The sequence below is a fragment of the Magnolia sinica genome, chromosome 11, assembly GCF_029962835.1.
Source record: "Magnolia sinica isolate HGM2019 chromosome 11, MsV1, whole genome shotgun sequence".
Taxonomy (NCBI): Eukaryota; Viridiplantae; Streptophyta; class Magnoliopsida; order Magnoliales; family Magnoliaceae; genus Magnolia; species Magnolia sinica.
The window spans coordinates 1,723,760-1,742,881 of record NC_080583.1 but is presented as its reverse complement, the minus strand read 5'-3'; the positions used below and the strand labels follow the sequence as shown (position 1 = coordinate 1,742,881).

The 19,122-nt window shown below is 43.2% G+C and overlaps 1 protein-coding gene across 1 annotated transcript; it reads left to right on the top strand.

The window, feature by feature from the left end:
• The first annotated feature begins 1,993 nt into the window (after positions 1 to 1,993).
• Positions 1,994 to 3,749, top strand: LOC131218540 (homeobox-leucine zipper protein ATHB-40-like). Its single transcript, XM_058213136.1, has 3 exons — positions 1,994 to 2,151; positions 2,417 to 2,721; positions 3,420 to 3,749. Exons 1-3 carry the CDS (start codon positions 2,040 to 2,042, stop codon positions 3,651 to 3,653), a joined length of 651 nt encoding a protein of 216 aa, XP_058069119.1. The 5' UTR covers positions 1,994 to 2,039; the 3' UTR covers positions 3,654 to 3,749.
• Positions 3,750 to 19,122: the final 15,373 nt, after the last annotated feature.

Below are 19,122 nucleotides of genomic sequence, written 5' to 3'. Positions count from 1 at the left end.
ACAGTATACTTCTCTTTGTGCAGGGTAAAATAACACGCGTGGTCCGAGTTACTGGTCTGGTGGGACTTGATCTGGACGGGCCATTTCCCAAAAATTAAATCAACGATCGTGATCAACCGCATGTTTACCACGTGCTCCTTGAGGGACGCATGCTTGCCTCCTGCAAAAGTTAGAATTTTCAAAATCCCATTTCCTCTATAGCCGTTACAGAATAACGTTACTACGCATATTATTCACGTGCATGCTTATTCACGTGTGCCATCCAACTCATGCAGTGATCCCCACCGTACCCATGTGGTGCCGCGAAACTAATCTCCATCTAATCATTAAGTGGGCAACACCATAGAAAACAGCTGGCCATCACTTAGAAACCTCCAAATGGGCGCGGATTAGGTGTTACCCGGGTAACATCTTAGCGAACCGTTACCGTGTGGGGCCCACCTTGATGAATTTTTTGTATATCCGTTACGCCCGTTCGTTTTCTTAGATCATTTTAGTATGTTACACCAAAACTTAAAGAAGATCCAAAATCCCGGGTGGACCATACCACTGTAAAAGGGACTGACCATTAAAATCGTTTTGTAGGCTACAAAAGTTTTGGATCAGGATGATATGAGTATTTTACCTTCATCCAATTCTGTTTGACCTTATCAAGGGGTTGGATTGCAAATAAAAATTACAGATCTTCTTACAGTGGACCCATGGAAGTTTTCAATGGTAAGCGTTCAATCAACAGTTTTTCCTACGGTGTGGTCAACTTGAGATTTGAATCTGATTAATTTTTTGGGCCACATCCTAAAATGGTCTGAAAAAACGGATGGACGGCGTGGATATACAACATATAATCCGTTCCCCCTCCAAATGAGCCGTGATGAAATGAGACGCTACACCCACGCGTATTTCGTTCACAGACAGCCGTTTGGTGCATTCGGAGAATGCATGCAGTACGATGCACCAAATACCATTGACGATGATGAATTGGGGCTATTTTTCATCGCATCCTCTCTACGGTACGCATGTCAGCTTAATGTATCAATCCGAGCCGTCCATCTAGTCTGCCGTACAATGGATGGCCTTTTTAAAAAAAGTTACGCTGGTAACCGTAGCTATCACTTTTCCCCCACTGAATGCTAGCTGTTAACCATTTCTACGTTCTAGAATTACTTTAGAGGCTAATGATCAAATGGCTAGGATGGACGGCCCCAATTGATTATGTCAATATGCAACGTGCCATTTAGAGATATTTAATACATTCCTGTTACACCTCACCATATCCTAATCATTCTTAGCTAAGACTAGGGGTGTTTTTGTGATTTATGTTATTAAACTTAGCCTAATCTTCAATCACACCAGTTGCAGCCAGAGACTGCAACACCTGAGTCTGTGGGGGCACATCTCGTTGTTTGTACGTCATCCACTCCGTCCATCAGGTTTGCCCATCGACTCTAGATCATTGATCCAAAATTCAGTCTTATTCAAAACTCAAGAAGAAAACACCACAGGGAACAATGAGGATTGTGGAAACACCATGAAAAGTTTCCAGATGCTTCATGGGTCCACCGCAGAGTTTAAATTCCATCCAGTGATCGTCATCTGGACTTAATATCATAAAAATAATCCTGATAAAAAATCGATTAGCTCCACACCACATGAATTTAGAGATTTCATGCTTGATTTTATATTGTTCTTGTGGTGTTCCCAATCTGAATCCTTTATTGATTTGATTTTCGGAATGTACGGTGAAAATGAGGAGAAGAAATTGATGAACGGAGTGGATGTCAAATAAAAATAAAACAAGGTGGGTACGACAAAAAAAACTGGGATGTAGTGGCCTTGGATTCGGGTCTGTCATAAAACCGTCTCTATACAAGGGGCCCATTTCATGGTTACAAAGTCACGACCGTCATTTACACGTGTAGCAAGGGTAATTTTGTAAGGTAACTCATATAAATAAGTCTCCAGAGACCATTGTATCCTCTTGAGAGACGAGAGAGAGAGAGACAGAGAGAGAGAGAGAAAGAGAGAGACTGTATTCCCTGATGAAAGAGAAAGAGAAGAAAAAAATGGCAATGACCATGGATCAAGTAGAAGAAGATCAAATGATACTGCTCTCTCAATACTACTCAGACATATGCACCCAAATGCCACAAGGTTAGTTCATGCCCACTGTTTCATTGCTCCTTCAAGCACATCAGGTCCATCTGGGCAGTCCATCAAGTGATTCTTGCCCATTGATGGCCCACCATTGAAAATCACACACAATTATATCTCTAACCAAATTTCTTTTTTCTCATTGAATGTTTCCCATGGACCATTTTTGTGGGACATCTAGATGGATGGTTTGGATCGTATAAGGCCATGTTAGCACTTGCATTGTTTATATATGTAATATTTTCATTTTTTTTCCCCTCTGTAGGAGAGATGAAGCCACGACGGAGGAAGAAGGTGAAAGGAGACACCGTGGATGATGGATCAAAGAAGAGGAAGCTGAGTGCTGAGCAAGTGAATTTCTTGGAGATGAACTTTGGGTCCGAGCACAAGCTGGAATCTGCGAGGAAGGACCGTCTCGCTACCGAGCTGGGGCTCGACCCTCGGCAGGTGGCGGTGTGGTTCCAGAACCGGAGGGTGCGCTGGAAGAGCAAACAGCTTGAAGAGGAATATATGAAGTTAAAGACGGTGCATGAAGCCTCTATTGTTGAGAAATGCAAGCTCGAAGATGAGGTGGGTGTGTGTAGACACGTGTGCACGTTTGTGCGTCTTTCTAGACACGTGTGCACATGCACATGTGCGTGAGTTTAGCCATTTGGGTTTTGTCAGTTTTCTCTTAAGATTATTATTCTTGCCCACAAATCATGGTTTTGTCAGTTTTCTCTTGAGATTATTATTCTTGCCCACAAATCATGGCTTGTGAACCCTTCACGTGTGGGCCCATGTTTCGTGCCACTCCATGAAGATCATGTGGTATGAGACTGGGATGATCCACTCTTTGGATAGGCCACATCATCAGAATCAATGGACAACATTCGGTCCAAGTTGATATAAAGGTGTGGCCCACCTAATGAACGGATCATCCTCATTTTAACCAAAGATAATCTTCATGCTGCGGCCCATTCTTTGAACGGTTCAGATGTTCATTTTGTTGTCCTTTTCTTCTCATTATCTCCAAAGATATTATTTCTGTCAGGAAATTCATGAAATTACATGTAAGGAAACGTTGAGTCGACTTCGTTGATATTTCACACAATTCGAGCTCAAACTCAATGTTCTAACCTGACCCAATATTTGAGTCTTGACTAAGATTTTTCTTCCCTAGACATTGTGGCCCACTTGATTGGAAGCTTGGATTTCTCACACGTGTGCCATGTTGGCATGTGCACTTAGAAAGTCTCGTTAACATGTAGAAAATTACTTGGATGTAGGTATTGAAGCTTAGGGAGCGACTCTCAGAAGCTGAGAAGGAAGTAAGGAAGCTTTCAGAGCGTTGCGATGGAGTTTCGGAAGGTGAAAGAAGCTGTAGCCCAAGCTCTTCGTTCTCCATGGATGCACGTCAGCCTTTTCTTGGAGATTTTGGAGATAATTCCTTGTACACACCTGAATCTAATTACTATTATATCAACGGTCTGAATGAATGGATGGATTTGTACGGTGTATGATTATCTGACTTGCCAATGTAAATATCATCCATGTAAATTATCATCTTTTCCAATGATATTGTATTCTAATTATAAATAAAATCTTCCTTTTTTTAATGGTTGTGTCTGTGAGCTGCTCATATCCAAACCGTTGCATACTATCATATTTGTATCACATCCAACCCATTTAAAAGATTGGTCCCAGCATGTTGATTACCTTACGGAAAAATCAGCGTAATCCACTAATTAGGTGGGCCACACGTATTTCGATATTTACCAGTGGCTGAAAAGGGTTTTTTTGACTAGATGACCTTCGTTTTGGAACCAACATTTTGTACGGTTTGGATTTCACATACACGTAAACGATTAGAGTTTATCTGTAGCTGGACGTTGACTTATCATCCAACAGGTTGGATACGAGCATTTTTCCTTCGGCCAGCTTGATTAGGTAGAGGCATTCGTCGCCCAACTACTAACATGTGGTAATTGATGTGGTTGATCCAGATCGTACATTTGCTGGATCCTCGCCATTTATGTCTTCTTCCTAAAAATTCAAACTGACCAGAGGGTCCTGTCCATGTAGAAGAGATATCTTCAAGTGGACGGTTGAGATGAAAATGGACTCGACTGAGAGACGATGATGGTCAGGACTCCCTGTTCGATGTGAGTTTCAACCTAGGGCTATATCGAGAGAGGACCCGTTAGATGCATAAATCGGATCCACCTCTTACCCGCCACGTGTCAGGTAGTGGTACACGAATCCCATCCACGTTATCGATCCAACGCCATGGATTAGAGTCCACCTCTGAAAGTGAAACCATGTGTCTGTCTCGACATTGTAACAAAAACAACACACGTCTGCGTACGGTGTGGCTCACCTAATAAGAAGCTTGGCCTAGCTTTTGTTCCGACGCGGATTGCCCGTGACCCCAACGGGGCCCAACATGATGTTTGTGAGAAATCTATCCTGTCCATCCGTTTTTCCAACTCATGCAGGCTAGTACGCAAAAAATGAGGCAGATCCAAAACTCAAGTGGGTCATACGACAGGAGAAAGTGGAGAGGAAAATGCCTACCGTTGAAACCTTTCCAGGGTCCACCGTAATGTTTACATGCCATACAAACCATTTATAAGGTCACTACTACCACTACCGGGATGAACTGAAAACACAAAAATATTAGCCTGACCCAAAACTTCCGTGGTCCCATGAATGTTTCAACGGTGGGATTCAATCCCCATTGTTTCCTATCGTGTGGCCCGCTTAAGTTTTGGGTCTGCCTCATTTTGGGCTCATGTTCTAGACTGAGCTAGTAAAACGGATAGACGGGCTGGATTTCTCACAAACATCACGGTGGCCCCACCTAACCTTTGATCGAAAGCAATCCGCCTCCCAGTGGGCCTTCCTATTCTCAGTTTCACAAGCGTGTTGGCTCATGAAAGGTACATGCATGAGCTGGATCCAATGCAAACACTACTGGGATAAGCTTTAACGTACAAATCCACGTGTGGTGATCCGTCCATCATGTCCGCCGCCTAATGTTCCATACGGCGCCCAAAAATCCAGCCTATATGAAACTCATGTGGGCCGTACCACAGGGAAATGTTTGGATGGGGATACCCCACCGTTAGAAACTTTCCTCATTGCATATGGGGCCACCTTGATTTTTTTAGGCCATCTAAACCATCAGAAGATGCATCAATCAGATGAATGGACACCCAAAAATCATCCCATTCCAAAACTTAGGTTGGCCATAACATGCTATTTTAGAGGATTTATGAATAATTTTGCATAGTGTGGCCCACCTGAGTCTTGATCAAACTGATTTTCTGGATCCAAATAGAATAGGACTGACCAGACATGATGGACGGCTTGGATTTCACGAAAGTTCAAGGTAGGCCCCACAAGTTAATTTATACGCTAAGATTATCTCAGAAACGTTTGTACTGGATGCTATTACAACTGACCGTCCATCAAAATCACAATGCATGCGGAAATCTTATGTCACAGGCATTTGTAGCCGGGGCAGGAAATCAATCGAACAGGCCATCCATGGGACACGTGTGCGGGATCTGATTCACTCATCAGGCAGGGTCACCATGAACACTCTCCAGCGCAAAAATTAAGAAGGGCCGCTCGTCAGGTGGGACAACATGTTTAGGTTGAATATAGACCGTCAGTCATTTTCCTCCGATACTCCACTTTTCCCATAATGGTGTGACCCACCTTATGTGTGGACAGACCCTCACCTGTTGAATGGTCCAGATCTCTATGATTTATATTACATTGGCACAATTAGACTTGTATCACAGACTTGGTTAGCAATGAGAGGCCAGAGGCCTGTTTGGATGTCCCAAGAATGCGAACTGGATGGAATGAGTCACTAGCCATGCACGTTTTGTGGATGCGGGCCCGCTCTTGGGCCTTGGTCTGAGCTTGATTTCGATATTTGGGGTCAGATCTCAAGGCCCAGAGGTAGGTTTGGGCTGAAGTCTCAGCCCATAGAGTAAACGGGCTGGATTCACTCTGACACTGATCCAGCCCATTGCCAGATCCAACTTGGCACGTGTGGTTGGCACGTTTTGGACACCTTACATGCCTATTAAGGTGGGCTCCACTATACGTTGATCTAGTGAAAGATGGGTCCCACACATGAGATGGCCCATCACTGATCGAAAAGCAGCGGAGGCTTAAAGAAAATGCGGTAACCATCAGCATACAGTGGGACTCACCGTATGAACGGCTCAGATGCCTAGCACGCGTAGGAGTATGGGGAGAGAAGGCAGACTGGCGCTGGAAACATCTGAAATTCGTGACTTCCAACAAAATTGCACTGAAGTTAAACGGCACTGTTGTCCTAACAGGCTTGATGTTTGTACAAGTGGCAATGAGCATGTCATCGACATACAATATTAAAATAAGGAATTTTTCATCATTTTATGTATTGTAATAGACATGATAATTATATTCACTCCTGGTAAACCTCCAACTCACCATAAAAGAATTAAGTTTTTTATACCAAATCTTATGCGACAGTTTCAAGGCGTACAATTACCTCTTCAACCTGTAAAGCTTATCCTATGTCCTTTGTATTTCATTACCTTTTGGTTGCTTTATATACATCTGCTCATCAAATTCCCTATGCAGGAAGGTAGTCCTCACATCCATATGCTACAACTCGAGATAGTATTGACCAATATGAATCTAAAAGATATTTGCTTCATAACTGGCGTGAATATCTAAGTGAAATCGATACATTGTCTCTAAGCGTATCTCTTCGTTGCCAATCTTGTCTTCTACCTATCATATTTCTTCTTGAAGATCCACTTATATCTGATCGCTCTACAATCGACGGGAAGCTCTATTAACTCCTACATCTTGTTCTTGTACAAGGAGTCAATCTCATCATCCATCACTGCTTTACAATCTCTTTTATCTGTAATGAGGGCAAATGCAATATTTGAGTCATCCTTGTATTTCGCTTGTAACTTACAATCATGTGGTAGATTTCTTCTCAGAGGTGACTGCTCCACCTGCTATATACATATGTTTGCGTATTTATATCAGCATGTCTCATCCCTGTTTTCATGAACGTCCACAATCAACGTTTTTGCTTCCCTATGTTCATCCTTACGGAACAAGGACTCTTCGTCGAATTCGACGCCATGACTAAGGATGCTTTTTCATGTGACTCAGTCATACAGCCTGTACCCTTTCACACCACTATCATAGTCAATAAAGATGTATTTCTCAACCCTTGGGTCTAGCACATCTCTCTCAATTGATGGTACATGAGAATAAGCATCACAACCAAATACATATAGTCCAGAGTAGTTTACCTATTGATCACTCCACATTTCCTCTAAAATTTTGCAATCAATGCCCCATAGAAGGAGACCAATTTTGTTACGCCTCAAATTCAGAACCCCGACACTACTACTTTTCAAGTCTCGAATTCAGATTGGAGCAACTTTGTCACCACTTACTAGATTGGTGAATAATTAGCAAACTTCTCGAACGCTAAACCCAACTCATGGTGAATGATTTTTTTTTTCTGAACAGTTAATCTAATTAGGCGATTGCACATCATATATATGGTATCGACGCATACATTCAAGATATGAACCTATTCGATATATCATACATAAGATGGTCCTTTAGCTCAACAATAAGGTAGGAGAGATAGCTCTAATAGCTCCTGCACGCACTATACTACTAAACGCATCCTGAAAAAGTGTAAATTATATGTGTGAGTAAACAACAACTCCTGAATCTACGGCGTGTTGGGAGTAAAACACAACTTATTAGGATGCTCCCGTAAAGACATCTAAAATAACCAGATGCAGATTATCAACCGAGCATGCTATCATAGGTGAGCATGTTGTTATAGCTAAACAGTTTAGCATGAACATGCCATCAATATTAGGCACACTACTCGAATGAGTAACTATGAAGCATGAGATTATCCAATCATCATGTACAAGATAATTACATTATATATTCTACCATAAGGTATACAATGGAAAATGAATAACAAAGTGGACGTGTGTAGTCGGAATGATAGTACGCGGTATCGCAAGCTGTGAGGTACATCACAAATGGCTTATATCTAAACCAATCTCATACTTGATTTGGATAGCTAGACTCAATATAGTAAAGTCCTGATCTCGGGTTAGTTTCCATACTTAACCGAAATCGTAGCCATTGCGAAGGTGCACTGATGATTTTGTTGCATACCACCAGCCCGAGTAGATAGTAGATGAATGAATGCATGAGTCAAATGTTGAACATCCCTCATCTTAAATGACACACATCCAAGTGTACAATATGCCTTCACAATAATCATAACACCACACACGTGTAATGCCACATCTCCATACAAGTGGGGGAAGTATTTTTAAAAAGCAAAGTCTTGGGCACGTCAACCCCTACACATCTAGCCATCGGCTTTTTTTTTTTTTAAATGCTAGTTTTTTTTTCTTTTTTTTACACACGCACACACACCCCACACTCACGCCAGTGGAATTTCACCACCTATGGGCACTCGAACCCTTGACCGGGAGTTGAAACTCCTAGGAGTCTACCACCCGAGCAAGAGTAAGGACCCCATCTAGCCATCTGCTTAACAATAGGGAATCTTGATTTATTTTCTTCTACCCAGCCTCAACAGTCGAAATACCACTCACTTCGACCCGGCACACGACGGTAGGTAGGCTCGTCACACATCTTCCATTCCCGGTCTCGGTAGTGGAAAAGACTCTAACACAAATCTTACTGTGCTCACCCTCACTCGACACATGATGGAAGATGACCCAATTGGCCAATCTTAGCGGGTTCATTGGAGGATAGGTGTAATGCCCCAGATTTTCAAGGGTCGAGTAAGAACTCGACTCCCAAATTCTCGGGTGCCACGTATGCCCTAATGGGCTCCAGATTCCAATGTGTCACGCCCCAAACTCAGAAACAGGGCTCACAAAATTCTCGATCGCCGAATTCGGTGCCGACAGCCTCTATAATACCCCATTCTCGGCTCCCAGTGCGCATACGCCACATAGATGTATGGGTCTCATCCACACCGTCTACTATCTGGGACAGTGGGACCCCACATTGATGTTCCTTTGTGATTTAGGTAAACTTGTGGTTATGCTTCTTACGAGATAAATATATGTCGAAAAAAAAATCCTCCTCGTAGAATCTCAGGATTGGAATCTGGGGTATAGGCATTGAGAGCTGAGAATGGGGTACTACGGAGGCTATCGATACAGAATTCGGCGATCGAAAATTTTGTGAGCCCGGTTTCCGAGTTTAGGGCGTGACACAATGCATTTGTGTTTATTTATAAGCAATGATGGGTTTAGCAAACCATAAACATGAAAATATCATAAAATATAAATACGGGCCGCTAAACAGGTAAGATATCCAAAATACAGTACCAAGAAAATCCAACCGAGAACTAGACCCACCCAGATAAATATCCCACGATGATTAGAGCCCTGGACCATGTCCCTCGACCATCCAAACATAAACTAGAAGAAACGGCCGAAGTCTGGGAGTGCGTTCGCTCCTCGTCGTCGTCTGCACCGACATCGTACAGCGCGTCCCGCTCTAGGGTACCTGCATCTATATCGGATTCTGGTTGGTGTTTTAGAACACCATCCCAGAGTAGGAGTGAGTAGCTAACTCAGTGGTACCATTAGCAATAGGCATACGAATTATCATGCATAAGATACATTTAATGAACAGAAAGCAGCATAAAATCCTAAATACTATTTTTAATGCAAATGCATAGTCATGATATGATTTATGCTCCTCACCAACCAGCGTTTCCTTAAGCGACGATATTTAACGTTCGCAATGAAACTACACTCCCTCAAAAGCGACCTCGACTATATAATCATACAGGCGTGATTAAAGGTCTTAGGATACTTCGGTTTCATACAGGCATGATCAAACATGGTTAACGTACAAGGATGGCCGACCTAAGAGTCAATATGCCCCTACAAGTTGAACTATAAACTGAATGGCCTAAGACAATTTACAGCTTAACTAGTCGGGCCAGATTTACCCGTGGGCTGATCCAACGATGGGATTCACAAATAATTTCTGATTATCGACCAATTCATGAGAGGACAAGTTCATAGGTGGATAACATAAATTCAGCAAATTCAGGAATAATTTCATAAATGACAATAAAATCTAGCATTCTAAGTATATGGATAACAATACACCAATCTTCACCAAACTATGATGATCATGTCCAACATATTCCAACAATTGTAACAAGATAGTCAGCAACATGCAAAGCTCCACCCAGATTTACAAATTATGCATATCATAATCCAGCCTATACATCACATGGGCGGTCGTATAACAATACACCGAAGTTTATCTTACATAGATCAATCATGAAGCACTCAATTCATCCATACATAGAATATTAAGGCAAGTAACTCAACCAGTCAGCCAATTTACAACATTTCATGCCTTCACCCAAGCATAATTAATCACAAAATAACGAAATCAACCACCAATTAGCAATTTACAACATTTCATGCCTTCATTCCAAGCATAATTAACACCTAATCAGGAAATCAACAACCAATAAGCAACATTTTGAAAAAATTTAATTATTTATACCCTACATGAGCATGCAAATCAACAAGTCACATATTTGGGGGTATTAGGGACAAACCCCTTCCCATAATTTTAACAAATCCGAGTCTACTATCTCATTCATGCAATCTAAATGTAATTTCAGCAACATACACTAACATTGCACCACACACATTCATTAAACCTACGCTAAGCGCGATAATCAACCACCTAAAGGTAATGGTCTGCACTTATTATCTACCGGAAGCCTTTGAAAGCATCCTAACGTCGCCGGGTCCGCAAACTTGACATGTCGGGGCCTTGCGTTGCAAGAAAATGGCGGTAGGATGCATACATGTATCTAGAATTTAAAAAAAAACATAATTTAGAGCCCTATCTTACCTTAAATTGGGCAAAATCTTACTCTAACAGCGATTTGGGTCGGCGTTTTCTGGCAAGAGGGAGGTGTAGGTGCTGGGATTCCCAAATCCCAAGCACCAAGATCAAATACACACCAAAAAATCTTCTTTCCCTTTCCTCCCTTGCTCTCTCTCTCTCTCTCTCTCTCTCTCTCTCTCTCTCTCTCTCTCAACAGTTGTCACGCCCCAAACCCGGAAATCGGATTCACAGGAATCCCGATCACCGAATTCGATGCCGACAACCTCCGTAGTACCCCATTATCGGCTCCCAGCGTTCATACGCCAGATTCCGATCCTGAGATCCTACAATGAGAATTTTTTTTTCAACGTACATTTAACTCATAATAAGCATAACCACAAGTTTACTCAAATCATAAAGGCAACATCATCATCATATATCCACTAATATAATCCTTTGAGTACAATGTTGAAAGGAAAAATACATCAATTGAAAATCAAGCTCCAAAAGACCGCTACACACTCCAAGCTCAACACTACTGCAACCTAACATCACCTGCACGCATCTATTGTGCATAAGCTTATAAAAAGCTTAGAGGGTGGTGTAAGTGTGTGCACGAGGTAAGTGTCAAGTATTCAATACAATATCATTATCATATAATACCGGAAATACTGGCAATCCATAAATCGTACAATATTGGAATAAGCAGAGATACTAACAAGGTCATGAATTATCAGAGTAAACAGAAATACTGACAAGATCATAAATCATACGATAACAGAGTAAGTAGAAATACGAACAAGTCCATGAGTCAATCAATATCAGAATACGCAATATAGGATAACTATGCAAATGAGGAGTCACAAAGAGCCAAATATCAGATGCCGATGATGCGATGGAATATATAATTCCTAATGAGTTCACGAATAGCGTCAGCCATATCTAGACTATATTAATGCAGAAACACAGTTACCCAAAATGTCATATCCCGCGGATGTAATTCAATATGCGGTGCGAATGAAATGATCATGCTGGAGTGTGAAGTCGGGATGATAGTACGTAGAGTCGCAGGCTATGGGGTCCATCACAAGGGACTGCTATCCAAACTAGTCTCATACCTAAATTTAGATAGTCAGACTCGATGTGATAAACTCCTGATCTTAGGTTAGTCGCGTGCCCCAACCGAAATACTGGCCATTGCGAAGGTACACGTAATAAATAGTAGCGCACCACCAGCCCGAGTGGATAGTGAATGAATGAATGAATGAGTATGCAACTCCTGCTCAATAAGTCCACATATCAGTACAATTCATCTCTGGGATCATCACCGGGGTTTAGTACACTCCAAATGGCACTGCCGCTCTCCCAGCCGCACAGTCCAAGTGAGCATAAGAAACCTCACTATCCGCCTGGCCAATAGTCTATCAATACCTATTCGGCACGTCGATAGCGGACCCATTCACGAGTTGGTCAAACTCAGCCTAGTAATGCCACCTACGCTCGGGCGGGTAAGGCCACACCCCCTCCCAACCGACCACGACACAGTGGGAGACGCGACCTCCTGGTATTTGGCACTCGAGCGCTCATGTATCCACTCGATCTCGACGTTGAGGCGTCCTGTGGTACCAAGAGGGTTTCGAGATTTTCACCCAGGGCCATCTATGGTAGCCCGATGCTAGAACAAATTTTCTGTGTCCCGTTTGGCCAACCACGATATGCTTGTGGAGGCTACGGCCCTGATGTCGCTAGGGCGTACAGTAATCATAATGCAAGATGCATGAGTCATACGAACCAGTCATGCATCAATCCTACGCATACCGTGCACTCATGTGAGATAACCTCCACCTATCAGGGAGTCTCATAACAACATGCTCAATGACATATGCAATAATCAACCACATCTCATAACAAGCATGCAGATGATGCGTATGGGCATGTATCATGATGATATGCTATCACATACTCATAATCGATATCAATAACCAGTATCGACATTCGACTTCGACAATATGGACATTTAACCAACATTGCCCTTAAGGAATGACCCACATAAAGCCTAACATATAGTGGACCCATGACCTCACACAAGGGCCGAATATACAATACCATGGGCCTCACTCAAGAGTTTAATACACATCACGATTGGCCTTTCACATAGGCCTAACATGCATCACAATGGGCTCCATCGCCTGGCCCTCAAATGCATCACAATGGGCCTCATCACATAGGCCTCGATACTCGACCTCGACAATCGGAATCGGCCTATACAATCGGCCTTGATAAATTGAAATCGGCCTCAATACTTGACCTCGACAATTAGAATTGATCAATAATCGGAATCAGCAAATCAGTCACGTCAATCGACAATCGATCACGACAATCGAAATTGATCGATAATCAGAATCGACAAATCGGTCTCGTCAATCGGAATCGACAATCAGAATCGATCGATAATCAGAATCGGTAAATCGGTCACGTCAATCGAAATCGGCAAAGGTCATGACCATCGGAATCAATCGATAATCGGAATCAGCAAGTCAGTCACGTCAATCGGAATCGATCAATAATCGAAATTGGAAAATCGGTTATGTCAATCAAAATCGACAATCGGTCACGACAATCGGAATCGATCGATAATCAGAATTGGCAAATCGGTCACGACAATTGGAATCGATCGATAATCAGAATCGACAAATCGATCATGTCAATCGGCAATCGGTAACAACAATCGAAATCGATCGATAATCAGAATCGGCAAATCGGTCTCGTCAATCAGAATCAATCAATAACTGGCCTCGATGATTGAGATTGGTAATCGGTCACGACAATCGGAATCGACACTCGATAATTGGTACCGACGATCAGCATCGATAATCAGTACCGACAACCAGCATATATAAACAAGGTGGGGTCCATAAATGGACAACCAATCAACCATAATGTAAGGATCGACTTTCGGCCATGGTTATTTCAAATTCGATAGCATGCCCGTTTATGGCGAATGAGACCCACTTATTTGAGTTAACCCACGAAGAGAATGGGCCTAACAAGGCCTAAGGGAAGGTCACAATGAGGACATCTAACCGTCATTACTCATCAATGTGGACATCTAACCAACATTGTTCCCAAGGAGTGACCTACATAGTGCTAAACATATGGTGGGTGCATGGCCTCACATACAATCATGATGGGGCCTCATTTACGTCACATCGGCCTCGAATACACAACAGGTGGGCCTTGCACCTAGGCCTCAAATATATCATGTGAGCCTCATTGCACGGGCCTTAATACTAGGCCTCATACATCAAGTGGGTCTCATACATGGGCTTAACAATACAAACGGGTGGGCCTCGCCCATGGGCCAAAATATATCATGATGGGTCGTACCAATGGGCTTCATATATATCAACTCGGGCCGCACCAAGGGACCTCATCTATATCAAATCGGGCCTCACCAATGGGCTTCATCTATATCAAATCGGGCCGCACCAATGGGCCTCATAGATATACAATACATGCATCACGGTGGACCGCACAAATGGACAGCGTGGTGAACACCTACATACATCAAAATGTGCGCCACACAACACACTCATGTTGCAGGGGGGTCCCACCATCCCTAAACAGATGGACAGCTAGGATGTAAGGCATGTACTTCAAGGTGGGTCCCATCCTACACGCACCAGATGGGTGGAGGACTTGAATATAACATATATCTCGTGATGGGGCTCACAGAGCTTCTAACATCCGGGCCGATGGACATTTAGGATGTAACACATACATCATGTTATGGCCCAGTAGATGGTGGCGTGGACATATAATACATACATCAACGTGGCCCCGCACCACTCTCATATGTGTGCCCCACAGAAACTTGTTGACGTCAGTACATCACCTATGTATCTGGTTGCAAAATAGATGGGTGGCGTTGAAGAAACGCTTATGGACGGCATTGATCTAGAGCAGATACATGCCAGGGTGGGGTCCACATAAATGGACGGTATGGCTGTAAATCACATATATCATGATCGCCCCACACAATAGGTGGACGGCTTAGATGAAACAAACATATAAGGGTGGGGTCCACATAATTGGTAACGTCACTGCAGCAGCGTTAGCTAGTGTGAGGTATACCATCCAACCCGTCCAGCAGGTGGGTACCACATGGGGCCCACCACTAGCATACATAGTATAATATTATATTATTTATTATTTTATTTTCTTTTATTATTATTATTATTATTTTGAAGGAGCCAGTGTCCAGACCCTGGATGCTGGACAGACTGTAGGCTATACACATATTTCAAGTGGGTCCCACTCCCACACATGCCACACATGGGGGATGGGTCCACGTCCAAACATATAGTCGGTGTGATATAAGCACATACATCATGATAGTGGGGTCCATTTCCAAACGGACGGACGGATGGTGTAGCTGCTCAAACATCAAGGTGGGGTCCACATGCCGTGTCTGGGAAGTTTGGATATAACACCACCTCGTGATCAGCCCCCTGCTGACGCCATCACAACAGGTAGGTGGGACCCACAGGGCTCACGTCAATGGATCAGCTACACAGCTGGTGCCAGGTACATCAGTCAACCCGTTTTCCACCGTGAGTGGGTCCCACGTAGGACCCATCATAACGTTTATTTTCCACCCAATCTGACCATAAGGTCCCATGATGAGAGGAAAACAAATTTCATAAAGATCCAAAACTTCTATGGCCCAAAAAAAAATGGTTTCAATGGTAGATGTCCAACACCAATGTTTCTTGTCGTGTGGGCCACCTGAGTGTTGTATAGGGCTGATATTTGAGGGCACCCCATATATGAAGGGGACTCATCAAATGCACGATGTTAGGGCAAATCAACAAGTCACATATTTGGGGGTATTAGGGCCAAACCCCTTCCCATAATTTTAACAAATCCTAGTTTACTATCTCATTCATGCAATCCAAATGTAATTTCAGCAACATACACTAACATTGCACCACACACATTCATTAAACCTATGCTAAGCGCGATAATCGGCCACCTAAAGGTAATGGTCCGCACTTATTGTCGACCGGAAGCCTTTGAAAGCGTCCTAACATCACCGGGTCCGCAAATTTGATGTGTCGAGGCCTTACGTTGTAAGAAAATGGCGGTAGGATGCATGCATGTATCTAGAATTAAAGGAAACATAATTTAGAGCCCTATCTTTCCTTAAATTGGGCAAAATCTCGCTCTAACAGCGATTTGGGTCAGCGTTTTTTAGCAAGAGGGAGGTGTAGGTGCTGGGATTCCCAAATCCCAAGCACCAAGATCAAATACACACAAAAAAATCCTCTTTCCCTCTCCTCCCTTGCTCTCTCTCTCTCTCTCTCAGCGGCTGGGGTTTATGGGAGTGAGAGAGAGAGCTGGACTTTTATATGTCCAAAATTATTTCAATTGGCCCTATAGTTTAGTGTAATTACCCCAATGGCCCTATGGGCCCATTTCTGGTTATTGAGGTCGTCCTGGTGGCCCCCTGGCCCATCTAATTTATAGGATAGATGTCACGCCCCAAACTCAGAAACCGGGCTCACAAAACTTTCATTTGTCAAATCTAATACCGACAACCTCCGGAGTACGCCATTCTCGACTCTCAGCACACATGCACCAGATTCCAATCCTGAGATCCTACAAGGAGGATTTTCCAAGGTACATTTATCTTATAAGAAGCATAACCACAAGTATACCCAAATCACAAGAGCAATATCACAATCACATATCCACTAATATAAAATTTTGAATACAATGTAGGATGAAAAATACATATATCAAAAATCAAAGCTCTAAAAGTCCGCTACATGCTCTAAGCTCCACACTGCTGCATCCTAACATCACCTGCACGCATCTATCATGCATAAGCTTATAGAAAGCTTAGGGAGTGGTGTAAGTGTGTGCACAAGGTAAGTGCCACATATTCAATACAGTGCCATAATCATACAATATCGAAAATACTGGTAAGATCATGAATCATACGATATCAGAGTAAGCGAAAATACTGATAAGTCTATGAGTCAATCAATATTAAAATACGCAATATAGATCAGCTATACAAATGAGAGCCAAATATCAGATGCCGATGATGCAATGTAATATACAATTCTTGATGAGTTTACGAATACCGTCAGCCGTATCCAGACCATATAAATGCAAAAATACAGTAACCCAAAATGTCATATGCCTGCGGATGTAATGCAATATGCAATGCAAATGAAATGACTATACTGGAGAGTGAAGTCGGAATGATAGTACGTAGTATCGCAGGCTATGGGGTCCATCACAAGAGATTTTTATCCAAATTAGTCTCATACCTAATTTGGATAGTCAGACTCAATGTGATAAACTCCTGATCTCAGGTTAGTCGCGCGCCCCAACCGAAATCCTAGCCATTACGAAGGTACACGTAACAAATAGTTGCGCACTACCAACCCGAGTGGATAATGAATGAAGGAATGAATGAGTATGCAACTCCTACTCAACAAGTTCACATATTAGTACTGTTCATCTCTGGAATCATCACCGGGGTTTAGTACACTCCAAATGGCACTGCCTCTCTCCCAGCCGCACAGTCCAAGTGAGCGTAAGAAACCTCACTATCCGTCTGGCCAATAGTTTGTCAATACTTATCCGGCATATCGATAGCGGACCCATTCATGAGCTGGTCAAACCCAGCCTAGCTATGCCCCCTACGCTCGGGCGGGTAAGGCCACACCCCCTCCCAACTGACCACGACATAGTGGGAGACACGGCCTCCTGGTATTCGGCACTGGGGCGCTCATGTATCCACTCGGTCTCGACGTTGGGGCATCTCCTGGCCTCAGAGGTTTAGAGACTTTCACCCACGAACATCCAAAGTGCCCAGATGCTTAAACCAAATATTTTTAGTGTCCTATCTAGCCATCCACAACATGTCTATGGAGGTCATAGCCCTAATGTCGCTAGGGCATACAGTAATCACAATCACACAATGCGAGATGCATGAGTCATGTAGTCTAATCATGCATCAATCCTCCGCATACCGTGCACTCATGTGGGATAACTCCACCTATTAGGGCGTTTCATAAACCATCTGCCTAATGGCACATGCAATGGTCAATCACATCTCATAACAAACATGCAGATGATGCTTATGGGCATGTATTATAATGCTTTACTGTCACATACTTATAATCGACATCGATAATTGGCCTAACGAGGCCTGAGGGAAGGTCATAATGTGGATATTTAACCATCATTGCCCATCAATGTGGACATTCAACCAACATTACTCCTAAGGAGTGACCAACATAGGGCCGAACATACAGTGGGCCCCACGCACTCATATAAGGGTCTAATATACATTACAATGGGCCGAATACACGGGCTTAATATACATCACCATGGGCCACGACCCATGGTCCTTAAATACATCATAATGGGCTACGACCCATGGGCCTCAATATACATCAAGTGGACCGCATTAATGGGTCTCATATACATCAAATGGGCCACGTACCTGGGCCTTAAATACATTAAGTGGGCCACACATCATAGGCCTAATATATATCACAATGGGCCTTGCCCTTAGGCCACGAATACATCACAATGGGCCTCTGACACGGGTCTAATATACATCATGAGGGGCCACATCCTATGGGCCTTAATATATCAAAATATGCCATGTCTCATGGGCCTCAAATACATCATAATGGGCCAGACCACCTGGCCTCGAATGTGTCACAATGGGTCATAACCCATGGGCCTTAATACGTCACAATAGGCCACAACCCATGGGCCTCAAATACAAAACAGGTGGGCCCCATATATATTAAGTGGGCCAAATGGGGCAGTCCATGGTTTAACAAAACAGATGGACAGCATGGTTGAAACATATTCATCATGGTGTGCCCCACATGCCGATGGGTGGCGTGGTGAATACATACATCACGGTGGGTTCCCACACCACCCTGGACAGATGGACGACTGGAGAACCACATAATTCAAGTGGGGTCC